Below are 21,958 nucleotides of genomic sequence, written 5' to 3' on the forward strand. Positions count from 1 at the left end.
TGAGGGTGGGGCGTAGGGGCGGGGCTGGGGATAAAGTTAAGACGCGCATGATGTAATACAGGTAGTCCCCGACTTACGATGGAGATGCGTTACGACGACCCCATCGTAAGTCGAAAACTAAAATACAATATAGTGAGAATTGTATTTTATTGTTTTATTTTTATTATTTTATTATTTCCCTTCTACGTGACTTTACCGAAAGAACAAAGAAGAACATGTACCACCAAAACCCTGCAACCATAGCTGGCTGCATGAGACACTCCACAACAGCAGGAGCATCAGTCGGAGTATCATCATCTGCGTGCAGAACATCCCGGCAGCGTCCCAACGTACGAAATGTAAAAATATTTAACAATTTTGTCATATCGATATCGCCATCGTAAGATCGAAATATCGTAAGTCGGAGCATCGTAAGTCGGGGACTACCCGTAATACGTTTCGGGCGCAGTGGGGACAACTTAGCGAAAGCTACGCGATATAACCCAAAAACCCTATATTATATTTGCGCGATCTAAACCAAAAAAATCCAACATTAATGACGTTATCGACCCCCCCCCCCCCCCACCAAAAAAACCAAACCTCCAAATTCAGGAGGTTTGTGGATTGTGTTTGCGGGTGCGTAGCGTGCTCCGCGTAACTTTATTGATACCGGGCATGAGGTTTTATTTTTTTTAAACATGCTCTGATAATATATCGATTGTGTTTGAAACTGATTGATTATTGGTCTACATCAGAGACAGAAGCCTTCTTTATTGCTTAGGCTGACCATTGTCAAAACCAGAGAACGCCAAAAGGCAAACAGATATATATTATCGGAGCATGTTCTTGTTTGCATGTTCACCACAAGTACGTGTGGTTAATGCAGACTTGGGTCCTTGCAAAATGTTTCTATTTGGTGTTTAAACATCTTAACACTTGTTCTATTGCCAGAAAGGGTCAAACCTATTCTTATTTTTTCATACAATCCATACCCGTATTCTTGTACAGGGAAATTGAGTAAATGTCTTTGTTTGTGTTTCTCTCCTTCTGATGGGACTTTTGTAGGATGAACGTTGATTTATAAAGGCACGGGGGATCAATAACGTCTGAATTGGTCTTTAGTGAGGTAGTCATTGATAAGGGGTTGACATGTATGACAATCAGATGTACGGAATTACGAGACGCACCATGGAATTTTGTTTCACATACAGAAGATGTAAAAATTAGAAGGTGCGCAATTTATCATCCGGGGAATATGGTTAATCGGCGGTTTCAACATCACCATGCGTTCTTCAATAACATTGTGGCCTTCAAAGGAAACAAATATATAACACATTCCTGCGGAGGGAGCTGGTAGGAACGTTGGGTTGCTCGGTCAATGGCCAGGGTCAACGGCGGCGTGGTGTATTCCTCAAATATGCCCGACTGTGAGGGCGGGCACAAGGCGGCGTGAGTTGGTTAAACGTTAAGTTTTATAAGGGCACCACGGGGTGACTAGCCCCTCCCGACCCAGCCCCACCCCTCCCATTTTTGGATGCACGACGGACGGACGGACACAATAATCCCCTGTGGGCTGGTGGAACCAGGAGGTTCCTACCAGTAATAGAGACAGTGCCGGATTAAGCTCGTGCGGGGCCTGTAGCATATGTTATAAAGGGGCCCTAAATAAAAAAATCACAAATATTAAAACACAAATGTTTCACTTGTATAGTAAAGTAATTGTAATTTTTCATTTGCTATACAGCCAGATAATACGACAAATCGGTAACCTTAAACACCCAGTCGTTCATAAAAGTTGAAGGCAGTATAGTACTATAGTAATAGAGCAAGTGCAGAATCACTGAACCGGAATTGATAGCTTGAAAGCATTTAGCGCGGGATCCTTGAAAGTGCGGGGCCCGTATCATATGTAGCTACTTTTGCTACTAGGATAATCCGGCACTGAACAGAGAACTTTCTTCATAGAGCGAATCATAGTTGTAGGCTACACTTTCCACCATGGCGGGGGCTCATGAGAATGACATTGAGACATGTTTACTGATGCAACGTGTTTTTAATGGAAAATAACTAAAGCCAGGTCATGGGCCACGTGCCACCAATACCAATCACGCCCGGCGCTGTGTGTCACCCCATGTGCTGATGGTCACGTGCCGCAAACAATAAAACATGTTTTAAGGCTGAGTCGACCTATGAGAGAGCCACCATTGATCCAGACATCATAACCCGCCATTGAGTAATACAAGTCCCTCCATGTAAACGAAAATAAATATTTCTTACACAACCCAACAACCTTAGAGCCTTCTGAGAATACAAAAAAAAATCAGAAGCATTCATTCAGCACAATAAACATTCTGGACCGGTTTCAAGTTTCAGGGTCTCATCAGCAGTCATTCTTGCTGGAGCCAATACTGATGAACTGCCGGTGATGACAGCCAACAAAGTTCCCTCTTTACGACAATTCAGTCAGCGCCCACACTGCCTCAACATCTTCCCAAACACCGCCGGACCGGTTTCCACGTGTCAGGGTCTCATCAGCGGTGCCACCCCACCCCACCCACCCCACAGAGCGAACAGGGCCCCACGGCGCGGCTTGATGACGTCTCCGGGTGACCCCCCCCCTCCGCCCTCTGCTTCCTGCACGTGGGGGTCGCTTCGCCCCATGCACTGGGGCAGCCGTCTCGCGTCGGCACTGCCGAGGACGCTTCTCCATCGCGTTCCTCTCCGCACGCCGCCGCCACCGCCGCCGCCTCTCTCCGTCTCTGGGTGAGCGTTGCGTTCGTGCCGGGCTCATGCGTGACGGCTGGGGTGGTGGTGGTTGTTGTTGTTGATGGTGGTTGGGCGATGTGGCCCTTCTTCTTCCAGTAGCGCGCGTTGCACGGGGCTTGCTTTCTTACGTGCGCACGTGCGATCTGGCAGACCGTATCATTGCCCCCCCCCCTCACTCCCCCCATGTGGGGTGGTTTTTTGTGTGTTGGATTCAGATGTTTGGGAATGTTTTAAAACGTAAAGGCACATTTTACAATGGTTTTTTTACGCCGTGGAAAAGGGCCAAAGCCCGAAACGTCGCCTTTCATATACGCACATTATAATAATAATTTTGGGCCATTGTTATTGGCTGATGTGTTGATCAATCGTACTGAATACGTTTACGACGCTTTAAATAAATATTTTACATTTTGGCAATGTTATATTGTATGTTGCTATTGGCATCATGTTATGAGACGAATACTCCACTTGGATCTCTGTAAGAGCAGCGCAGCCCTGTATGTTAGCGTCCCACGGAAGTGGATATCCCAGAGCTACTTTCGAGATACCTTTAAGGGATCTCTGGTGTACACAGGAAGGAGTGGGAGCACTTTCCCACCCGCGCTGCAGCCTTACATTTTACTTGCTTACGGACACTGCTGGGCGGAGGGGGTTTCCACTGGACGGAGCTCTTGAGAAGCCCACCTTATAGGGCATTTGGCCTACTCTTCCACGCTGACCAAAGATTATTGAAGAGGTGGGATTATACGCATACTTTCTACCCCACCACAAGCGGCCAACCCAATAATTGTCGTGTAACCGCTTAGAAATCCTTCGTGGGACATAATCTACTGAAACCAATTTTGGCCTCACCCGACCGTAGCTGCTTTCAAGATCTGGTTTGTAAAAGCCACCGATTGTATGTCAGTGACAAAAACAAACTTTTCACCTTTCAACTCCTGTGTGCAGAATGGCAACAACAACATCGCATGAAACGCCCGAGTCCAACGCTGCTGAGATCGAGCCCAAGAAGAGTTGTGAAGAGGCGGACCTTGGGACGTCCGGATCAATCATCTCAGAGGGGAAAGCACGAATTTTCTTCCCGAACTTAAGCGAAGTGTTTTACAATCCCGTCCAGGAATTTAATCGGGACATTACGTAAGTACATTACATCCACGTCGGAATCATAATATGTATTTGCACTGGAGGAATCCGATGAGCTAGAAAGCTCTTTTTTTTACAGATGTGGATTTGCCCTACATCACAATCGTGTTCGGCGTATCTGCCACGATGTCATAGCACTCAAACTAGAGGTGGTGCGGCAGCTGAAACAATGGTTCAAGTTTATTAAATTCTCCCCTGCCTCTGTCCACCCAGCAGTATAAGTAGGTGCACCACAATCGATCGGTAGGTCATGTGTGGTGGGGTAAAGTGTGGGGACCCCCACCTCTTCCATGATGTCTGGCCAGTGTGGACGCGTAGGTCAAGTTTCCTCTTAAGACAGTGTTTCTTAACCTTTACTGCAGCCTTGCAACGGTTAAATCGTGAAATGTTTTATAATGTTAATAAGTACATAGGTTTGATGAAACAAAGTAGTTGTACGCCTGTGCTTAATTTGTGTTTTCGATTATTTACCTTCTAAACAAATCTGGCATGTCTCTCACCCCCAGTAAGGGCATCTCGCACGCCCAGGGGGTGCGTGCAACCCAGGTTAAGAACCACTGCTGTAAGAGGAGGTTTCTAGAGATCTTTTATTGTGGAGGCCCTTCCACGAGCAAGTGGCTTGAGCAAGAAGTTTCAGGGCTGCACCTTTTTCTTTTATAATTGAGTTGTGGGCAAAATACTCTCCTGGAGTAGTGGTGCAGAGGTTAGGGTATTGCACTATGAACTCGACAACCTTAGTTTGATTCCCATCCATCGTTAACATAAGTGGAGAGTGATATCTGAACCGGTCCTGGGTCACCCTCCTCTCATCAACCCGCACTGACCAGCGTGGTGAAGTATGGTCACACAAATCCCATGACCAACATGGTGTGGGGAGGCCATTGTCCAGCAGTGACGAAGGGCTGTAATTATTTTGTTATTACACTGTATAAGTGGTGCAATATCTAACATATAAATAGCAAGCAAGATGAAGTGGTTATTAAAGGTGAACTTTGGGAGCAGGGTAAAATAGGACAATCTTGTTGAACGAAAAATATCAAGGGACTGTATTGGCAGTAGTGCACAAGCACAAATAAAAACATTGTTCCATACTCATCATTAACATGGCCTGATAAAAGAAAACAATATAATAGACTGATATTTTGGGCTAATGTCATGTTTAAACTAATTCTAAAAGCTGTCATGAAATGAATACTGTACTTTTATTTATAATTTGTTTATTAACCGCATACTCTTAAGTAACTGGCACAACCTGTGCAATTTCCTGTTTGAACAGGTCTGCTGTTGTTACAGAGTTCATAAGGGAACGCCTTCACGAGAGACACATCAGAGGTACACATGGAGGCTGCAAAAAGTTGATGTAGATATCGAGTGTGCAGGCAGTACAACTGCCATCACATTGTTGCATTTTAAAATGTACTTGCGGAGAATACCTTTGCACAGGCAGTCCTCGACTTGCGAACTAGTTACGTTCCTGAGTCCCGTTCGTAAGTCGATTTGTTCGTGCCTCGGGACTCAATATCTAATTGTACATATGGTCAGTGTCATAAAATTGTGTTATGGTTCAACAAAAGAGGGGAGCATTGTTAAACTCGACGCCTAACGGTTCACCGTTGTTGTGCATCGCACGGGATGCTGGAACTCATTACACCTCGCGGAGGATCGCTCCGCTGAACAAAATAGTCCCGCAGTTCGGTTTGCAAGTACGACCTAACATTCGCAGGTCGAATGGTTAAAAATAATAACACCTTATGGCAGTTTGTTCGTAAGTGTGGATGTTCATAAGTCGGAAGTTCTTATCTCGGGCGGCTGCCTGGTTTTGTTTAAAATATGTATGCTCACTGTATGGTATGGCATCTAAAACTTTCGGGGCCTTAGAAAATGTACGTGGGTCATATGAAATGTAGTCGCCCACCATATTAAGTTAATTCGCAGGTCGTACGGAATAAAGTCATGGACCGCATGAAATGAATTTGCATGCTAATCCGTCCCTTGGGCCGTGGGTGCTCCCACCAATACTGTGTGCTATCGTTGTTGGGAAGAAGGTTATTTAAATGGAAGTGTTTATTCTTGCAGTGGTGGTGCCGGGTGAAGAGAGCCGAGTGGTCGTGTCACTGAGCGATGGGCCTGAAAGCCCGGGCAGCGTGTCGGCCGCCTCTCCACAAGATGCCGAGAAGCAAGCGTACGTGGGCGTCAGGTGTGAGGTACGCGCGCTACGGCCTGATTACCGTTACCGTTGGCAGAACCACCTGCGTTTAACCCCACACGTACACGTACGTCATCGGAACGGAACCAGAAGAAAAGGAGGGAATGCGTCTGAGGGATGACCGCCGTGGAGATGCAATGATGACATCGGCTCTTTTTAAAATGCTAGATCGTTGCTAAATCATAGAACTAGCGAGAGATGATGATGGGTTCGTGAGGCCTTCATCCGGCAGTGGACTTATTGTGGCTGATGATGATTATGATGATGATTTGTATTGAATTTATCTACAGGAAGGAGTCAAGGTTTTGGAAGCCCTGGCAGCATCTGGTTTGCGATCCATCAGATTTGCCAAGGAAATCCCCGGCATTAAGAGCATCATCACTAATGACTTCTCAAAAGACGCCGTCGCCGCCATTAACAAGAACATTGAGATGAACCAAGTGCAGCATCTTGTAACCGCGAGTTACTCAGATGCAAGGTGGGTTCTCCACGGCGGTGTGCTATTCACAGTCGATTATTATAGCTTATCTAATTTAATATTTATATTTTATTTAATATTTAGAGCGCCTTGGCTCAAGGAGGTTCATAACATAGATAACAAGCGGTAACAAAACCGAGTGATTTAGATGGCAGGGGCAGTGCAAGGGTTGTAACAGAGGGCATGTGAGGGTCATGAAAGGGCAGGGGAGGGATCGGCAGGAGTGGAGGGGCGAGGGGAGGGAAGAGGAAGGGAATGGGCATTGGAGAATAGTTGAGCTTTCAAGTTAAATAATAGGTATTAGGGCTGAGTTTCGAATTTTACATTTTGTTGTATTTCATAATTATTTTTAAGGACAATTTTGGGTCTTTTCTTGGCTTTGCTGTAATATAATTTAATATGTCTTCGCACAAGTAAAAGTAATGTCACCACATTTCGATTCTAAGCCAGTAACTCTGATTAGCGCAGTTGACTACGCACTGTGCGAAATAAACTATGTGTACATACCCGATGCTACATTTGATGCCATGTCTCGTCATTTCCTGTGATGGCATACCTTCAGATAGATTTGAGACAAAAAATAAAAAAATGTTGGATATGAAGATTCATATCTCGGCCAGGTTATGGGATTTTTCAGATTCATCCAACATACAGTAAAGTGTTCTGATTCGGTAGTTTTTATTTCCAAAGTTAAGTAGAACCTGCACCTCATGCAACGCGTGGTTTTTATTCACGCACGGCTTTATCGTGGCCAAAGGGAGTGCGATAGTGAATTTATATATATTTATGAAAAATATCACACGATCTTGTTAGGCTCGATGCCCACGTCGATGCATGTGGTATAGCTTAAGTGTTTTGTATGTTGTAAATGTCCAGCCGTTTGTTTATCACTTTGAGATGAGTAATTTTCCCACACCATGTGTGCAGTGGGAGTTATTTTCCCAGATTTCACCATGCTGGTCAGTGCACGGGTTGACGAAAAAGGAGAGCGTAGATGTGTGGGAGCATATAATTACAGTACAACAATTATATTTTTTTGGACTTACCCTCAGCTTCTCACAACATGTTGCGTACCTGGTATGTGTTGGTTCTGGTGTTGGGTGTCACGCATTTGGGAAACTTTAAGTAGCAAGTGTGAGCTTACGCACATTTTACTTTGCAGTGTAAAGTGGCCACAGTCTCACTGCACCCGTGCGTTGTTCCACCATTAGCCGATGGATCACGCAGATTCGTGAAACTCCAAAGCCCAATGGGCTGTGAGGTGGACAAAAGCTTTTAGTACAGCAAGTGGGTTCATGAAAACAAATGGTACAGATGTTTTAGTATTACCCCCTTCATGCGTGTGGTGGATTTTCTCCGGGTACACCGGTTTCCATCCCACACAAAGCAGAACGCTCCTTATTTAAAAATACCCATTGGCTAAACATCCCAAAATCCTCCTGGAAGAGAGTCATTCCAGAACCCTCCTGGAAGAGAGTCATTCCAGAACCCTCCTGGAAGAGAGTCTTTAGACTCATGAGGCTTTCCTGGGATAAATAAATGATGATGATGTATTTACACCTAATGGACCTGTCTCGCTTCAGCATGTTGATGTACAAGAGCAAGAATCACAAGGAGAGCTTCGATGTGGTGGACCTGGACCCGTACGGGAGTCCGGTCCAGTTTCTGGACGCAGCCGTTCAGTCTGTGAATGAAGGCGGTAAGTGTGGTCGCTTTGACGGGCATCTAAACACATTTTGTGACAACAGCACCAGAGTGAGTACAGCATCACGGGACACAGTGTGTCCTTAACGTAATAATGATGATCATAAAATATCTTCTCACGCGCGCAAATTTCTCAAAATGGACAAAGCTGTTGCTCAATTGCGAACTCGAGAGGCACGGAGCTCGGATGTCCACAGCTGCTCGTGTGACGGCCTGAATTACCAAGTGCAGCGGCCTTCAGCTGGTTTTACCGGGTTGCGGATAAACCGTGGTTGCGGGTAAAAAATATAAAACACGTCCAAAAATATAACGTGCGGTATTCCGCTGCTTTTTTTATGCAAACTGCAGCCTCGTGACTTTTGGTGACCGATTGCTGTAATAAACAAAACACGACCGAATTTCTATAGCCCCACCCCCATTCTAAGCAGCAATACATGGGTCTTACATATCCTGCTTTGTGAATGTTTTGCATTGTCCGTGCTCATGCTCGGTCTCAGTCTTCACTCCCCCCATTATCCCCCCCCCCCCAAAATGACCTCCCAATCTCCAGCCCCCCCAAATACCCCTCCCCATTGCCACTTCCCCCCTTGCCCTTCCCCTTGCCATTACCCCGGGTGATCGAGAGTTGACTGTATGAACTGTGTCAGGTACCTTATAAAAGTAGCGTTTGCATCGCATGCTTTACTTCAAATGGAAACCTTATTTTTTACCCAAATGTATTTTTTATTGAACAAACGATTCAGGTACACACAGAGGGGCATTGTATGGGAATTGACACCAGTATGGACACAAGAGAAGTACAATGATTATTACCAACGTTTTCTAGTTTTCAATCTGTCTATCTACATATCAGTAAACTCTGCATCCCTTTCTAGATTTGAAGTTTTCGTGACTGCAAGGATCCATACTCTTTGGTTCTTTCGGTAAAGTCGCGTAGGTAAAAAATAAAATGAAATAAAAACAAAAATAATAAATCACGACGTTTCGTTTGCAACACAAGCAATCACAGCTAGAAAATGTTTCTAGCTGTGATTTTTACACCTGATGACTGTTGCTTGTGTTGCAATCGAAATGTCGTGATTTATATTTTTTATTTAATTTTACTTTTTACCTACGTGACTCTGCATCCCTGGTGTCTACTTCCTTAACTCGATAACCCTCTAGGGGAAGGATGGGGTGGGTGGGGAGGAAAAAGAAAAGGGAGGGGAGGAGGGGGGGTGAAAGGGAAGGGTGTGGATGAAAATGGATTTATATCGTGTGACCTTTTGCCGCCCCCCTCAGGGTTACTGTGCGTGACCTGCACGGACATGGCCGTCATGGCTGGGAACAGTGGAGAAACCTGCTACTCCAAGTACGGCTCCATGTCGCTCAAAGCCAAGTTCTGCCACGAAATGGTAAAGTGACGCCTGCCTCCACTTGTCAAGTTCTCCCTAGTGGGGCGCTGCGGTGGCGAGATGTTAACTCCCTCGCCCAGTACGCAGGAGGTCGTGGATTTGATCCCAAGCCTGACGCGTGCATGTTTTGAGTTTGCGTGTTCTCCCCGTGCTCACGTGGATTTTTCTCCGGGTTCTCCGGTTTTTTCGTCCACGTTTAGAATCAACGTGCGTTTAGAGTATTCGGCTGCTCTAAATTTGCACGTGACAAGCCACTTCACTGAACTATCATTTGTGGCCAGGTCGCTTCTGCAAAAGAGCTGTATAGCTCAGTGGGCCTTACCTGGTAAAATTTAAATAGTTTTTGATAGTTTTATTAGTTTTGATGCAGTCATATGCCAAGGTCAGAATCATAATCTTTGTACTGGAGGAATCTGATGAACTATGAAGCTTTTTTTCACAGGTGGGGGCACGGGGTCAGAACGTTATAACAACAAACAATACAAAAACATGACAGGAGTGCAAAGCATAGGAAAAGGAAACGGATCAATAACAAAATAAAACTTAACAATGATGATGATTGCTTGTGTTGCAATCGAAACGTCGTAAGCATTTTATTGTATTATATATTTTTTATTTTATTGTTTCCCTTCTACGTGACTTTACCGAAAGAACCAAGAAAAATGTTTTTTATATTATCAGGTAAAACCTACCGTTTACTAGCTTACATTTCAGAAGTGACCGGGCCACAAATGATAGCTCACGGAAGTGGCTTGTCACGTGGACATTTATAGTGGCCAAACACTCCAAATCCACGTTGATTCTAAATGTAAAGCCCTTCAGTTGCTCACTCACACCACTGCTGGCGGAAAGGCCCTCTACTCCAGGAGAGCCTTCGAGTGCCCCCTCTGAAAGGGTTATTGGCCTACTCTTCCCCGCCGGCCAGACGTCTTGGAACAGGCGGGATTACCCACGCTTCACCCCACCGAACGTGACCTGCCGATTGGCTAGCTGGCATACGCATTAATACTGCTGTGTAGGCTGAGATGGGATAGATTCCAGCAATGTGCTGTATCGGGGTACGGAGGCATATGAATTTGTGCGTTACCTCAGATGGTCACATAAATGAATGCTGAACTTTTTTCGCACCATACGTAGCCAACCGTGCTAATTGGAGGTTGCGGGGGGAATGACAACAAATTAAACACAAAAAGCAATTAAAAAGAAATGAGTTTTAAATCTAGATTTGAAAGTGCTTAGCTCCAGTGGCTTCCTATGTCTATATAGGGGGTGAGGGGCGCCTGCTAGAGGAGGGCCCAGACATTGAATACCTCATAGAGAAGATGGCTGCCTGTAACTGTGCGCCTTATGGTGTTGTTATTGTTTTAAAGCCGCGTTGACCTTCCAAGAGCGAATGCTTCCTTCTGTGTCTCTAACACTCGGAGATAACAACACGAAATGTGCCCATTGTTTCAACCGATCGCCTGGCATGATACACGGTTTGATGCTTCGACGGTCTTGGCCTAAGACACGAGTGTCGTGTCGTTTGGTGGCTACAGGCCCTCAGAATAATACTGCACTGCCTTGACCTGCATTCCAACCGCTACCACCGTTACATCGTGCCTCTGCTGGCCATCAGCGCCGACTTCTACATCCGGGTCTTCGTCCGCATATTCTCCGGCCAAGCCAAGGTCAAAATGTCGGCAAGGTAAACGTACCAAAACCTTGGAATCGATGCCGCACCACGGCCTAGGGTTAAAAACAACCCCTGGGGGGGGGGGGGGGCCTTTTAGCCATGGCACATCACGGGAAGAGGAGTAAAGTCAAGGATATAATGCGTGGAGAAAGAAGAGAAAGAATGGGAAATAAGAGAAAAAGGGTGAACAAGGACTAGAAATATGGGAGCAAAGGGTCAGGAGAGATAAGGATGGGGAGGAAGAGGTTACATCAGGTCCTCGATGCTGCTACAAGGAGCGGCGTCTGTTTTCACAGCGGGCGGCGAGGGGCGGGGAGTGGTTCAGAGTGGGAGTGGCCACACAGAAGTTGCGTGACATATGGGAGGCATGAGGTGATTTAGATATAGATATGGGGGGGCAGCCTTTTTCCCAGCAGTGGGAAGTTACAGGCCGACAACTATAACGGCATAAGCCATAATGAACAGTTGAACACTCGTACGGCCCAGAGAAAATGGAAAGTAAAGTAAAGGTGTTAGCTGGTTTCTTTTTCCATTCCTGTTGCTCTGTGCCCACCCCCCCGTACCGTTCCCATTCTGCTGTAATGTGCACTGATTGATGCCTGTGTTATTTAGCGGGCGGCATTAGCACGTAAAAACACATTCCTGCGGAGGGGAGCTGGTAGGAACGTTGGGTTGCTCGGTCAATGGCCAGGGTCAACGGCGGCGTGGTGTATTCCGCAAATATGCCCGACTGTGCGGGCGGGCACAAGCCGGCGTGAGTAAGTTAAACGTTGAGTTTTATAAGGGCACCACGGGGTGACCAGCCCCTCCCCTCCCAGCCCCACCCAGCCCCTCCCAAGCCTCCCCTCCCCACCCTGCCCCTCCCCACCCACCCCACCCAGCCCCTCCCCACCCTCCCCTCTCCACCCAGCCCCACTCCTCCCATTTTTGGATGCACGACGGACGGACACAATAATCCCCTGTGGGCTGGTGGAACCAGGTGGTTCTTAACAGTATAAAGATGGATTGATTGTATGATTCAACTGCGGTGATGTTCGAATATCGCATCCCGATTCTAATCGGTTGCGTTTCCTCTTGCAGCAAGCAGGCCCTTGTGTACAACTGTGTTGGGTGTGGCTCGTTTCACCTGCAACCGATGGGAAAATCCACGGTCCACAATAGCGGGTAAGGTCACGCACGCATTGCGTTGTTCGTGTTGAGTGTACGTCAAGGTGGGCTATCCCATTAAGTAATCGATTGTCAAATAGTTTTTTGTTCTGCGATCGCTGAGGACGGGGGTCCAGAGGCCCTAGATATCTAATAGCCTGACCACTAAACAGTGCTATCAGAGTTGTAATAGATAATAATGAGCAGGTTTCTCATTCTGATAATGTGAACTAGTTCTTCTGTTTCCGCGTGTGCCGCTGGACTGGAGGTGATGGGTGGGGTTTGGTGACATCATCGGCATCGTCAGCTGCGTCGCGCTGGGCTTGGCTTGGGGGTTTCTCTTTAGGGCAGACGGGACGCAGGATACCGGGGGCAGCCGCCAGTTTCAAAGGGGCCTGAATAATTGATCGCAAAAACAGTCAATTACAATATTTTATTTATTTATTATAAACGTATTAATGTAAACACCCGTATTTATTATAACCATACAAGCAATATTTCTTTATTAGTTTATTAGAAATGTACAAAAAATAAGTATTTTATTAATTTATTATTATTCGACAAGAGCCCGGGCCAGAACGCGAGCAGTAAAAATGGAATGGGGCCCAGAAATTTCACGGGGAGCAAAAGCCCGAACACAGCACATGGGTTGGGGGAGAGGGGGAAAAATGAGCTCACTTGTCCCACTGAGTCGGGACCACAAGCGGGGGGGGGGGGATGGGTTCTAGTTGGGTATAAAATTGGGGTGTTTCAAAGTGCACAACGGGTCCCATTGTCATTCTTATCTGCAGCTTGAATTACGATGTGCGTATCTCCCTGACAGCTGGTTTTCCTGTCGTATCACTCCACATGGGCTGCCGTGTCCAGTTGCCCCAGAGAGCCTCACCAATTCCAGCCTTTTGAGTTAACGTCGGGGGGGGGGGGGGGTTAACCTCTCTTTCTGGGTTTTTCACCACTTCCACATTGTTGCCATCTTGACAGGCTGAAGTTCACAGCAGCCACCGGGCCGCCCATGGGACCCAACTGTGAGAACTGTGGACAGCGGCACCACGTGAGTGGTGCTTCAAACAGTCGTCGTGGAGGATTTCTGTCGTCGAATGATGTTCGTTTACCAGCCGGCAACGCCCGAGACGTCACGACCCAGTAGGGTTCGAGCTCTGTGGCACTCTAGATCATGCGTCGGCAATCAAAATAACAAGAATGGCCACTTTTTTCGAATTCGGAAAAAACTCAAAATTTCAAGACCTGTATTGCATAACGTCACGAAGCAGTCCTTAGTTTGCCGACCCCTGCTGTAGATGTTATCTATCGGCCAATGAATGCATGTTTACATGTGGGAGGCAGCTGGAGTATCAGGAGAAAACGCACACATCCTAGGGGCAACACTATCCCATGCAGATGACACAGATGGAGATTACCTAAAGAACCAAAGAGTATGGATTCCTGCAGTCACGAAAGCTTCAAATCAAGATTAGATGGAGATCAGTCTACGCTTGCTGTACCACCTTCTCCTGGCGAGCCAGGGCTCCTTGACGCCCACGGGACAGGGAGTTTAACAACATTTGCGCAGTCAACCAACCCTCGCCTCCACACCGCTAGATTTCAGGCCACGTCAGAGGTCGCAAACGGGTTTTGATTTCTTACCCGTACCCGTACCCGGCCGCACCAGGGTCGCAAATGGGTACCCGTACCCGGCCGGGTATGGGTACCCGTTCCCTACCCGTACCCGTACCCTACCCGAAATGAGTGACAAACGGTTACTCACCAGTGACTCACGGCCTACCCATACCCGTACCCGGCTGCACCAGGGTCGCAAACGGCTACCCGTACCCGGCCGGGTACGGGTAGCCGGGTATCGGGTAGGGTGCGGGTATCGGGTACCCGGTTGCGACCTCTGGGCCACGTGCGTCACCGTTGCTCGGCAAATGCAGCTGCACGGACGGAGGACATGTTTGACATGGAAATGGCTGTGTTTTTGGAAATGCCCACATTGATATTCACTCCTCGTTTCTGTTTGCCAGCTCGGAGGGCCCATCTGGACAGGCGCCATACACGATATCAACTACGTCCAGAAGATCATATCAGCCGTAGAAGTGAACAGGACACGCTTCAAAACGTCCGACAGAATAATTGGAATGCTGGCAGTTGTCACTGAGGTAAAACAAATACAAATTGATTTTTTGATAAATTGTAATCAAGCTGGCCATACTTTGCTTGTTGATTTCAAATTGGTGCACCAGATAGATTAAGCTGACGGTGTTTCAGAAGGGATCTGTGGAGTATTGCCTCATTACTCGCGGACTTGGCTTTCCGCGAATCGCATCTGGAACTCTACATGACTGCGTCTCGAGAGAGAAAGAAAGTGGATGGAATAGAGCGGTGAGAGAGAATGTGATGAGAGATGAAGCGATGAGAGATGAAGTGATGAGAGAGAGAACTTCCCGAAGCTTTGGAAGCATCTGCAGGCGTTGCATGTACGATATTCGTAGGCCAATATCATCCGCAAAATTTCCCATTCACGAGTATCTCCGAAACGGATCCCCCCTCGCAAATAATGACGAAAAATACTGAATTTGAATCAGTTTTGCGCCAAATGATTTCTAAGATTCGATTTGGCTAATGTGTTTAGTGGAGAGTGGAGCGGTGGCGCAGTGGTTTTCGCACTGCGCTATGAAATGGGTGGCACGAGTTCCATTCCCGTTTTAACGTTGCTGACGCGAGCGCTATCGGAACTGATCGCAGCCCCTCCGCTCCACCCCTTTTCACTGACCGGCATGGTGAAGTATGGCCAAACGACCATATAACCCGACGCAGCGTGGGAGAGGCCGTCATCCAGCAATTGACGAATGGACGTCAATGTTTTGTTGGAGACATCGTTTTTATACGTTGCCATTCTCTTTCAGGAACTCCAAGACTGCCCGCTGTATTATGGATTGGATCAACTGAGCAGCGTTATTCGATGCAACACCCCATCCTTGCTGGAGTTCAGGTAACAGCCAACTGGACCTTGCAACAAGATGGAGCGGGACCGTTTGTTCACCCAACAAGATCCCTTAGTGCCATTTAATGGATGTCGTTAATTCAACGAACCCGCACACCAGAATCCCATTTACAACTCTTCTTTACGCAGCAGTGCAACCCATTTGTTGGAGAGTGGCTGGCTGAAGCAGAGATCACAGAGCTACCTCCTAAAATTCCTTTCAAGTGACCTCTGATCCACACAATAGTGGCGCAGCACTTTCTCACTTATCCTGCCACAGAGAGTAACGTGACTTTCTGACTGGACATTTGTGAAAAAGAACTTCAAAGACTCCTCCAGGATAAAGATTACGATTCTGAACGTGACCCAGGGCTGAAATCATCAACTCCACTACGTTTGAGAATCCGGTATCGTCGCAGGCGGAACGAAACCTGGATTTAAAACCCAGCTTCTTGGCAGTCGTGGTGTCAGCTCAACGCTGTGACCTCTGAGCCACCCGGACAGACAGCCAACGAATTTTCAACGTTTAAAGTCAATTCTGTTTGTGTTCTTTTTTAAGGTCCGCAGTACTGCACGCTGGATACAGAGTCTCCTTGTCACACGCATGTAAGAATGCGATCAAGACCGACGCACCCCCGCACGTCATCTGGGACATCATGCGTGGCTGGGTGAGTACCGCGTATGTGTATATGCACGTTGAACCTCTTTCGCACCGTACGTAGCCAAGCGCGCTCATCGCAGGTGCAGGGAAAGGACCACAAACTGAACACAAAAAGCACTTCTCTTCAATCGAATTGTATTGTGTTTTCCGTATTCTTCTTGCAATAAAGCACTTACGCGATGCGCAGTTGGTTTCTCTTTGGGTTAGATTGTGGAGGTGTAATGACGATTAAAGCTATGTAGCCCTCCACCACCGCCCACTCTGTGCGAGTACGCGTTTACTCACGGTTATTAAATATGACCACGTGATCCAGAATTTAACCGATATCACATCGGATCTCAGAAGCCAAGCAGGATTAAAACCTGGATGGCTTCTGGTTGGGTGACCGCCTGCATGCCAGCTTGTCGTCAAACAGCGGCAGAGCTAAGTGGTGGCAAGCAGAGGTGCAGCGCGGCAACATCCATTACTGCGCTGTACTTCTATGTTTTCACGTGTATGCTCCCCCCACCTGCCGCCATTACCAAGCCACTGTGCCCAGTGCGGTGAAGTATGGTCCAATCACAGCCCCCGCCCCCCACACACGGACCCGCACGGCGTGGATCGACAAACGGGGACCGTACACGTATTAAATGGTGAATGTGATGTGCGTGTGTCCATGAACAGGAAAAGAAATGGCCTGCAAAGAAGGAGAGGCTATTGGAAACAATGCCAGGGTTTCAAATTCTCAAGAAGCCAGCAAGGTATAACATACGATGCCGTTGGAATATATTTATTTTGTAGTGGAGTTCAGGGCTATAGCGCGCATATCTGCTCCGACCAATTTAAACGCCTGCAGTCCAGTGTGTGGTTTTTTTAATGGTAATTTCCGGTGGATGGTTCACAAATGCAAATGTTTCACGTGCAGCAATGCATTATTCATTTTGTAAAGTACAGCAAATCATTTTCCCATTGTCATTTCGTCATTTTCTACATATGTTTATGCATCCCGACTTTTTGCATATCCACCTAAACCAGGGTGTTGGCAACACAAATAAGAAGAGCGGATTTTTTTTGTCGAATTGGGTAAAAAGAAAAAAAAACTCAATATTTCAATATCCGTAATGCACGCGAACAACGTCACGAAGCAGTCCTTAAAAAGCCGCAAGCTGCTCCTGAGCCGCAGGTTGCCGACCGCTTGCCTCTAATACCATCTCAGTCCCCAGCGATTTGGATGAAACGTTAGGTGTCGCAGCGAGTGTTCTCGGACAAGGGGGCTGTGCGGTCAGCGAGGGGATTTGCTCCGTTTTCCTGTTCGACAAACAAGGCCCCCCCCCCCCCCCCATGTGTGCGCGCGTGCGCGTTTCCAGCTTCGAAGCGTGCTTCACTCTGCGGGAAGACGCGAATCCCATCTCTCGTCGCAAAGGCCTCAAGCGATTTCAGGAGAATCCGTTGCCAAACTGGGGTCCAAAGGCACGAGCCAAACCTGGGTGAGTGTTGTCGCCACGGGTGTATTTTCTTCGCAGCCGATGGTTAAAAAAAGTATACGACTGTTAGAACTGTGATGTTGCGTCCGTGACGGTATGACCGGAAATGTGCCCGATCTCACCAGATTTCTGAATGTAAGAATGGTCAAGCCTGTCTAGTGTTTGCTTGGATTGGCGACCACCACGTACACACAGGAGGTTGTCATAGACATCCGCGGGGGATGGATGTTGAACTTATTTCGCGCCAGACGTAGCCAACCGTGCTAATCGGATATGCGGGGGAAGGACAACAAACGAAAAACAAGCAGTTTTAAAGAAATTAATTTTCAATCTATACTATGTAAAAGTGCATAGCTCCAGTGGCTTCCTAATATCAGAAGAGCATTCCAGACGGCCGCAGAAGCGCATCTGAAAACGCGTGATGCGGTGATCGCCTTTGCTTGACGGCGAGCCAAAAGCTAGCCGTTGGTGCTAGGATGACCTGAGTTTGTGTGATGGTTTATGCTCCTTCACGAGATCGGCAAGGTATCGTGGTCCATTTGTGGCAAGCACTTTGTGTGTGACGAGCACGACGTTAATGCAGTGTTGCCACCATACGGTAGGCAGTGCAGCAAACTTCAACAATGCCCCGTGGCGCTTCTCTGCTCCCACATCTCAAGCTCCCGGCCTTCCCCAACCCACACTGATCAGGGTGGTGAAGTATGGTCATTAACTCCCACGACCCGCACGGCATTGAGGTCCGTCATCCATTCATATTTGAGTGAATATTGATAACATGATATATATCCGTTCACCTTGCATAAGCACAGATCTTGTATGATTCAGATAAAAGCACCTCCTGGCCCTGCTCCAGAGATGGCAACGGCTTGGGGGGGGGGGGAGGCCATCATCCAGCAGTGTTTCATGGCCAATGGTGATGAATATTGTTTATGTGCTGAAGGGGAGGCATACAAGAGTCTGAAGAAAACAAGAGAAAGAGGCAGCAAGGCAAGAGGAAGGCAACCTATAGCGACCCAAGTCTCAAAGCCTTTCCCTGCAAGAGATTCAAAAAGGTAAGAACTCTCACGCTTCTTGTCCAATGTATTACCGAGTTGTGTACAGCCAGCCCGGTGCAGCTCAAGGCACAAGCTGTTTATTTTCCTTACTGTAGAACCAGAGGCGTGCTAACGTCGGCGTCACATGGTGGCGAGATGTTAACTACCTTGCCTGGTATACAGGTCATGGGTTCGATCCCGACGCCCACGCCTGTATATTTGGAGTTTGCATGTTCTCTCTCCCCGTGGTCGCATGAATTTTTGTCAGGGTCCTCCGGTTTTTCCCTCTGTTTAGAAACTTGCGTTTTTGGCTGCTATGAATCTCACCATTATAAGCCACTTCGTTGAGCTTGCATCTGTGGTCAGTTAGCTTCTGAAAAAGAGCTATGTAGCTCAGTGGGCCTTACCTGGTAAAATAAAAATAGTTTAAGTTGGCATGTTGAAGTTCACCAAATGACAACGTACGACTGGAAAATGGGCATTAGTATCTGTTGGCTTGCTGCAAGATAATCTATCGTGTAAACTCAAGCTCGTCTTGATGGCTTTGCTTGAAGGTCAGTCGCACAATATGAAACATTAATGAAGTGTCCCACCCTCACTTTTCACCAAGCAGGAGACGAGCTTTATTCGAATGCATTTATTCGTGAAAGTTGAGTAACTCGCCCTCGTCTAAAAAAGGAATTCTCAAGTGCTTCCGTCATTTCTATAGAGTGATAAATGCAGTTTATTTACATTTGCCCAATTAAAATTCAATCGATGAAATGTCACGTGCAGCTTATTTTGACTTAATTGTATTCACTCTATCCAAAATGCACATTAAACATGTAACGGTTTGTTATCAGGACAATTGTTTTTAAGAGTGTACACATTTATCCTCAAAGTAGAATGTACAAACAACTTTCATTTGGATAAATGAAAGTTGATAAAAAGCAATTTGGAATCCTGGTAACAGTAAAAATTGACAAAAAAATCGGTTCGTTAAACTATTGTTTTTATATTGTACTCGTTAATTAGGTAAATACGCTTCCAGCAAATGTGTATTAAGGATATTCGTTTATTTGAATCCATAGGAAAAAATTTATGCAAAGTAGAAGTGGTGGGTTCATTCATGAACTGTAATTTTTGCCATCTTGTTTGTATTTCCTTGGTTTTTTTAGGTCTCATTTGTCCATTATGGTTTACTCAAATAGCCTAAATGCAAAAAAATATATTTGCATTGATTGCGAATATAACGCCCACAGTGCTACGCACCTATCGTGAGCCTTTGGAACCGACCATGGACAAACAAACCGATACATTGCTTGTGGTTCTCAGTTGGACAAGCACTTAGGCGATGGAGCGATGAAATAGGCTCGTGTGCAGGCACCAGGTGGATCGTTTATATACAGTAAAACCTTGGATTGCGAGCATAATTCGTTCCGGAAACGTGTTTGTAATCCAAAGCACTCGTATATCAGTTGTGATCACGTGACGCTCAGCAGACAAAGCGTATACGTACTATTCATATTGCAAGACCTCGCTCGTTTATCAAATTAATATTTATTTAAATGTTTTGCTCGTCTTGCAAAACACTCGCAATCCAAGGTTTTACTGTATCGCCAAATTGAGATGTCAATGGCTTGGCGGGGGGCCTTAACGCAGCAAGGGGATTGATCATGATGTGTGAAAATGAATGTCGTCTTTTTAAATAGGGCATCTGCACCTTTGGAGACAACTGCAAGTATTCACATGATCAAGAGGTCTCCCGAGAGACTGGGCAAGATCAACAAGAGGAGCTAGAGCACAGAGATTCCAAGCGAGAAACAGACCCTTGACGGCACTTTGTCCGCATCATACCACACCAACCAAATACAATCTGCATTGTGGAGAAGATAATTTTGGGGCACACGTAAAGTACGAATGTCAAACATTCAGTTTCATATATGCACATCCTGAAGATGTATCAGGGACAACACATTTTGTATTTGCCGAAATCGTTTGCTTGAGTTCCGATAAACTGATATAGGGTGAGGTTATGTTGCACCGACTCGTATGATGAAGTGTAAAGCGTCATATATATGCTAGGACGGTTAGATGCCTTCCAAATTTTTATAATTTGGCCTTTCAAAGTTACGCAACGTAAAAAATTTTACGCGAGGTTAGAAACTTTTACATTGAAAATACAATACATTATCGTCTTCTGCGTTACAAGTTGAATGTGTTCAATGTAATTTTGTACAACTTTTTAAAGTGGCAGTTTCAAATGATTTTCTCCAAAGGCAAAACGCGTGTTGCCGTGCCCGCCTTCATATTTTGTATGCCACTTCAAATGAAAATAGGTCTAAGAATACCTGATAAAATATTAATTCTCCTATCCCTCTTAATTGTACTGTATAAAGTGTGGCAGCATGTGCTCAAACAAGCAAATCATGAATTGCATTGGCCAAACATGTAAATGCAACTCTTGAAAAAAGTGTTGAGACTCAGGCCTTCCTGGATAAAGGCATTATTATTATGAATAGGCATACACATCATCCACCTTTCAGCAACACCCCTCCAAAAAACACGAAGTATGAGATAAACAACTACCCAAGAACAGTGGTGGCAAAAGCAGTGGAAAAAAAACGAGTGGCTCGTAGAATATCGTCGGTAGCCTTGGACTCGCCGCTGCAACAATACACACTGCGCCATCTGAAAATCCAAGGGGTTCTAATTCTTTTAAAAGAAACGATGTGGTTTTTCATCCAGTGTCTCGCCTTGTAAATACTGATGAGAATTTGTATTTTTTTTCCATTAAAAAGTCATTTATCAAAAGCTGTAGAATTGTCTGGTCTCTTCCATTGCATTTCATAAGCATCACAATTGATTTGGATGTTTACATAAAACTACAGTTGTCACTCAGCACGTGTAGATAAATTCAATTTCGAGTGGAATTAGATTGTAATTAGGTTTGCATCTGTTTAAAAACGATTCCTAAAAGTTTTGTTATTTTACCAGGTAAGGCCCACTGAACTTTTAGCTTTTTCATAACCGGAGAAAGATGCACACGACCACGGGGAGAACATGCAAAATCCAAATATACAGGTGAAGAGTTCGAACCCACAACCTCCTTCATACCGGGTAAGGTAGTTAAAATCTCCCCACTGAGCTAATGGCCATTTTTCAGAGGCGACCTGGCCACACATAAGCTCGTTAAAGTTGCTTATCACGACTGAATTTATAATAGCAGCCACAATCTAAACACACGTCTCTAAAAGTGGAAGGGCAAAACCAAAGGAGGACCCGGGAGAAAAAAACCACAGGGACAGAGAAAACAACGCAAACTCCAAACAAACAGGCATCGTCAGGGT

The 21,958-nt window shown here is 46.1% G+C and overlaps 1 protein-coding gene across 1 annotated transcript; it reads left to right on the plus strand.

Moving 5' to 3' along the window:
- Positions 1–2,597: 2,597 nt before the first annotated feature.
- Positions 2,598–21,422, plus strand: TRMT1 (tRNA methyltransferase 1). The gene is made up of 17 exons (XM_078604934.1): positions 2,598–2,742; positions 3,694–3,882; positions 5,165–5,220; positions 5,965–6,092; positions 6,385–6,572; positions 8,156–8,271; positions 9,558–9,670; positions 11,209–11,357; positions 12,426–12,509; positions 13,473–13,542; positions 14,513–14,647; positions 15,395–15,480; positions 16,031–16,139; positions 16,796–16,872; positions 17,479–17,598; positions 18,536–18,647; positions 20,321–21,422. Exons 1-17 carry the CDS (start codon positions 2,639–2,641, stop codon positions 20,441–20,443), a joined length of 1,959 nt encoding a protein of 652 aa, XP_078461060.1. The 5' UTR covers positions 2,598–2,638; the 3' UTR covers positions 20,444–21,422.
- The last annotated feature ends 536 nt before the right edge of the window (positions 21,423–21,958 follow it).

Source organism: Lampetra planeri, chromosome 23 (assembly GCF_965212315.1).
Source record: "Lampetra planeri chromosome 23, kcLamPlan1.2.h2, whole genome shotgun sequence".
Lineage (NCBI taxonomy): Eukaryota > Metazoa > Chordata > Hyperoartia > Petromyzontiformes > Petromyzontidae > Lampetra > Lampetra planeri.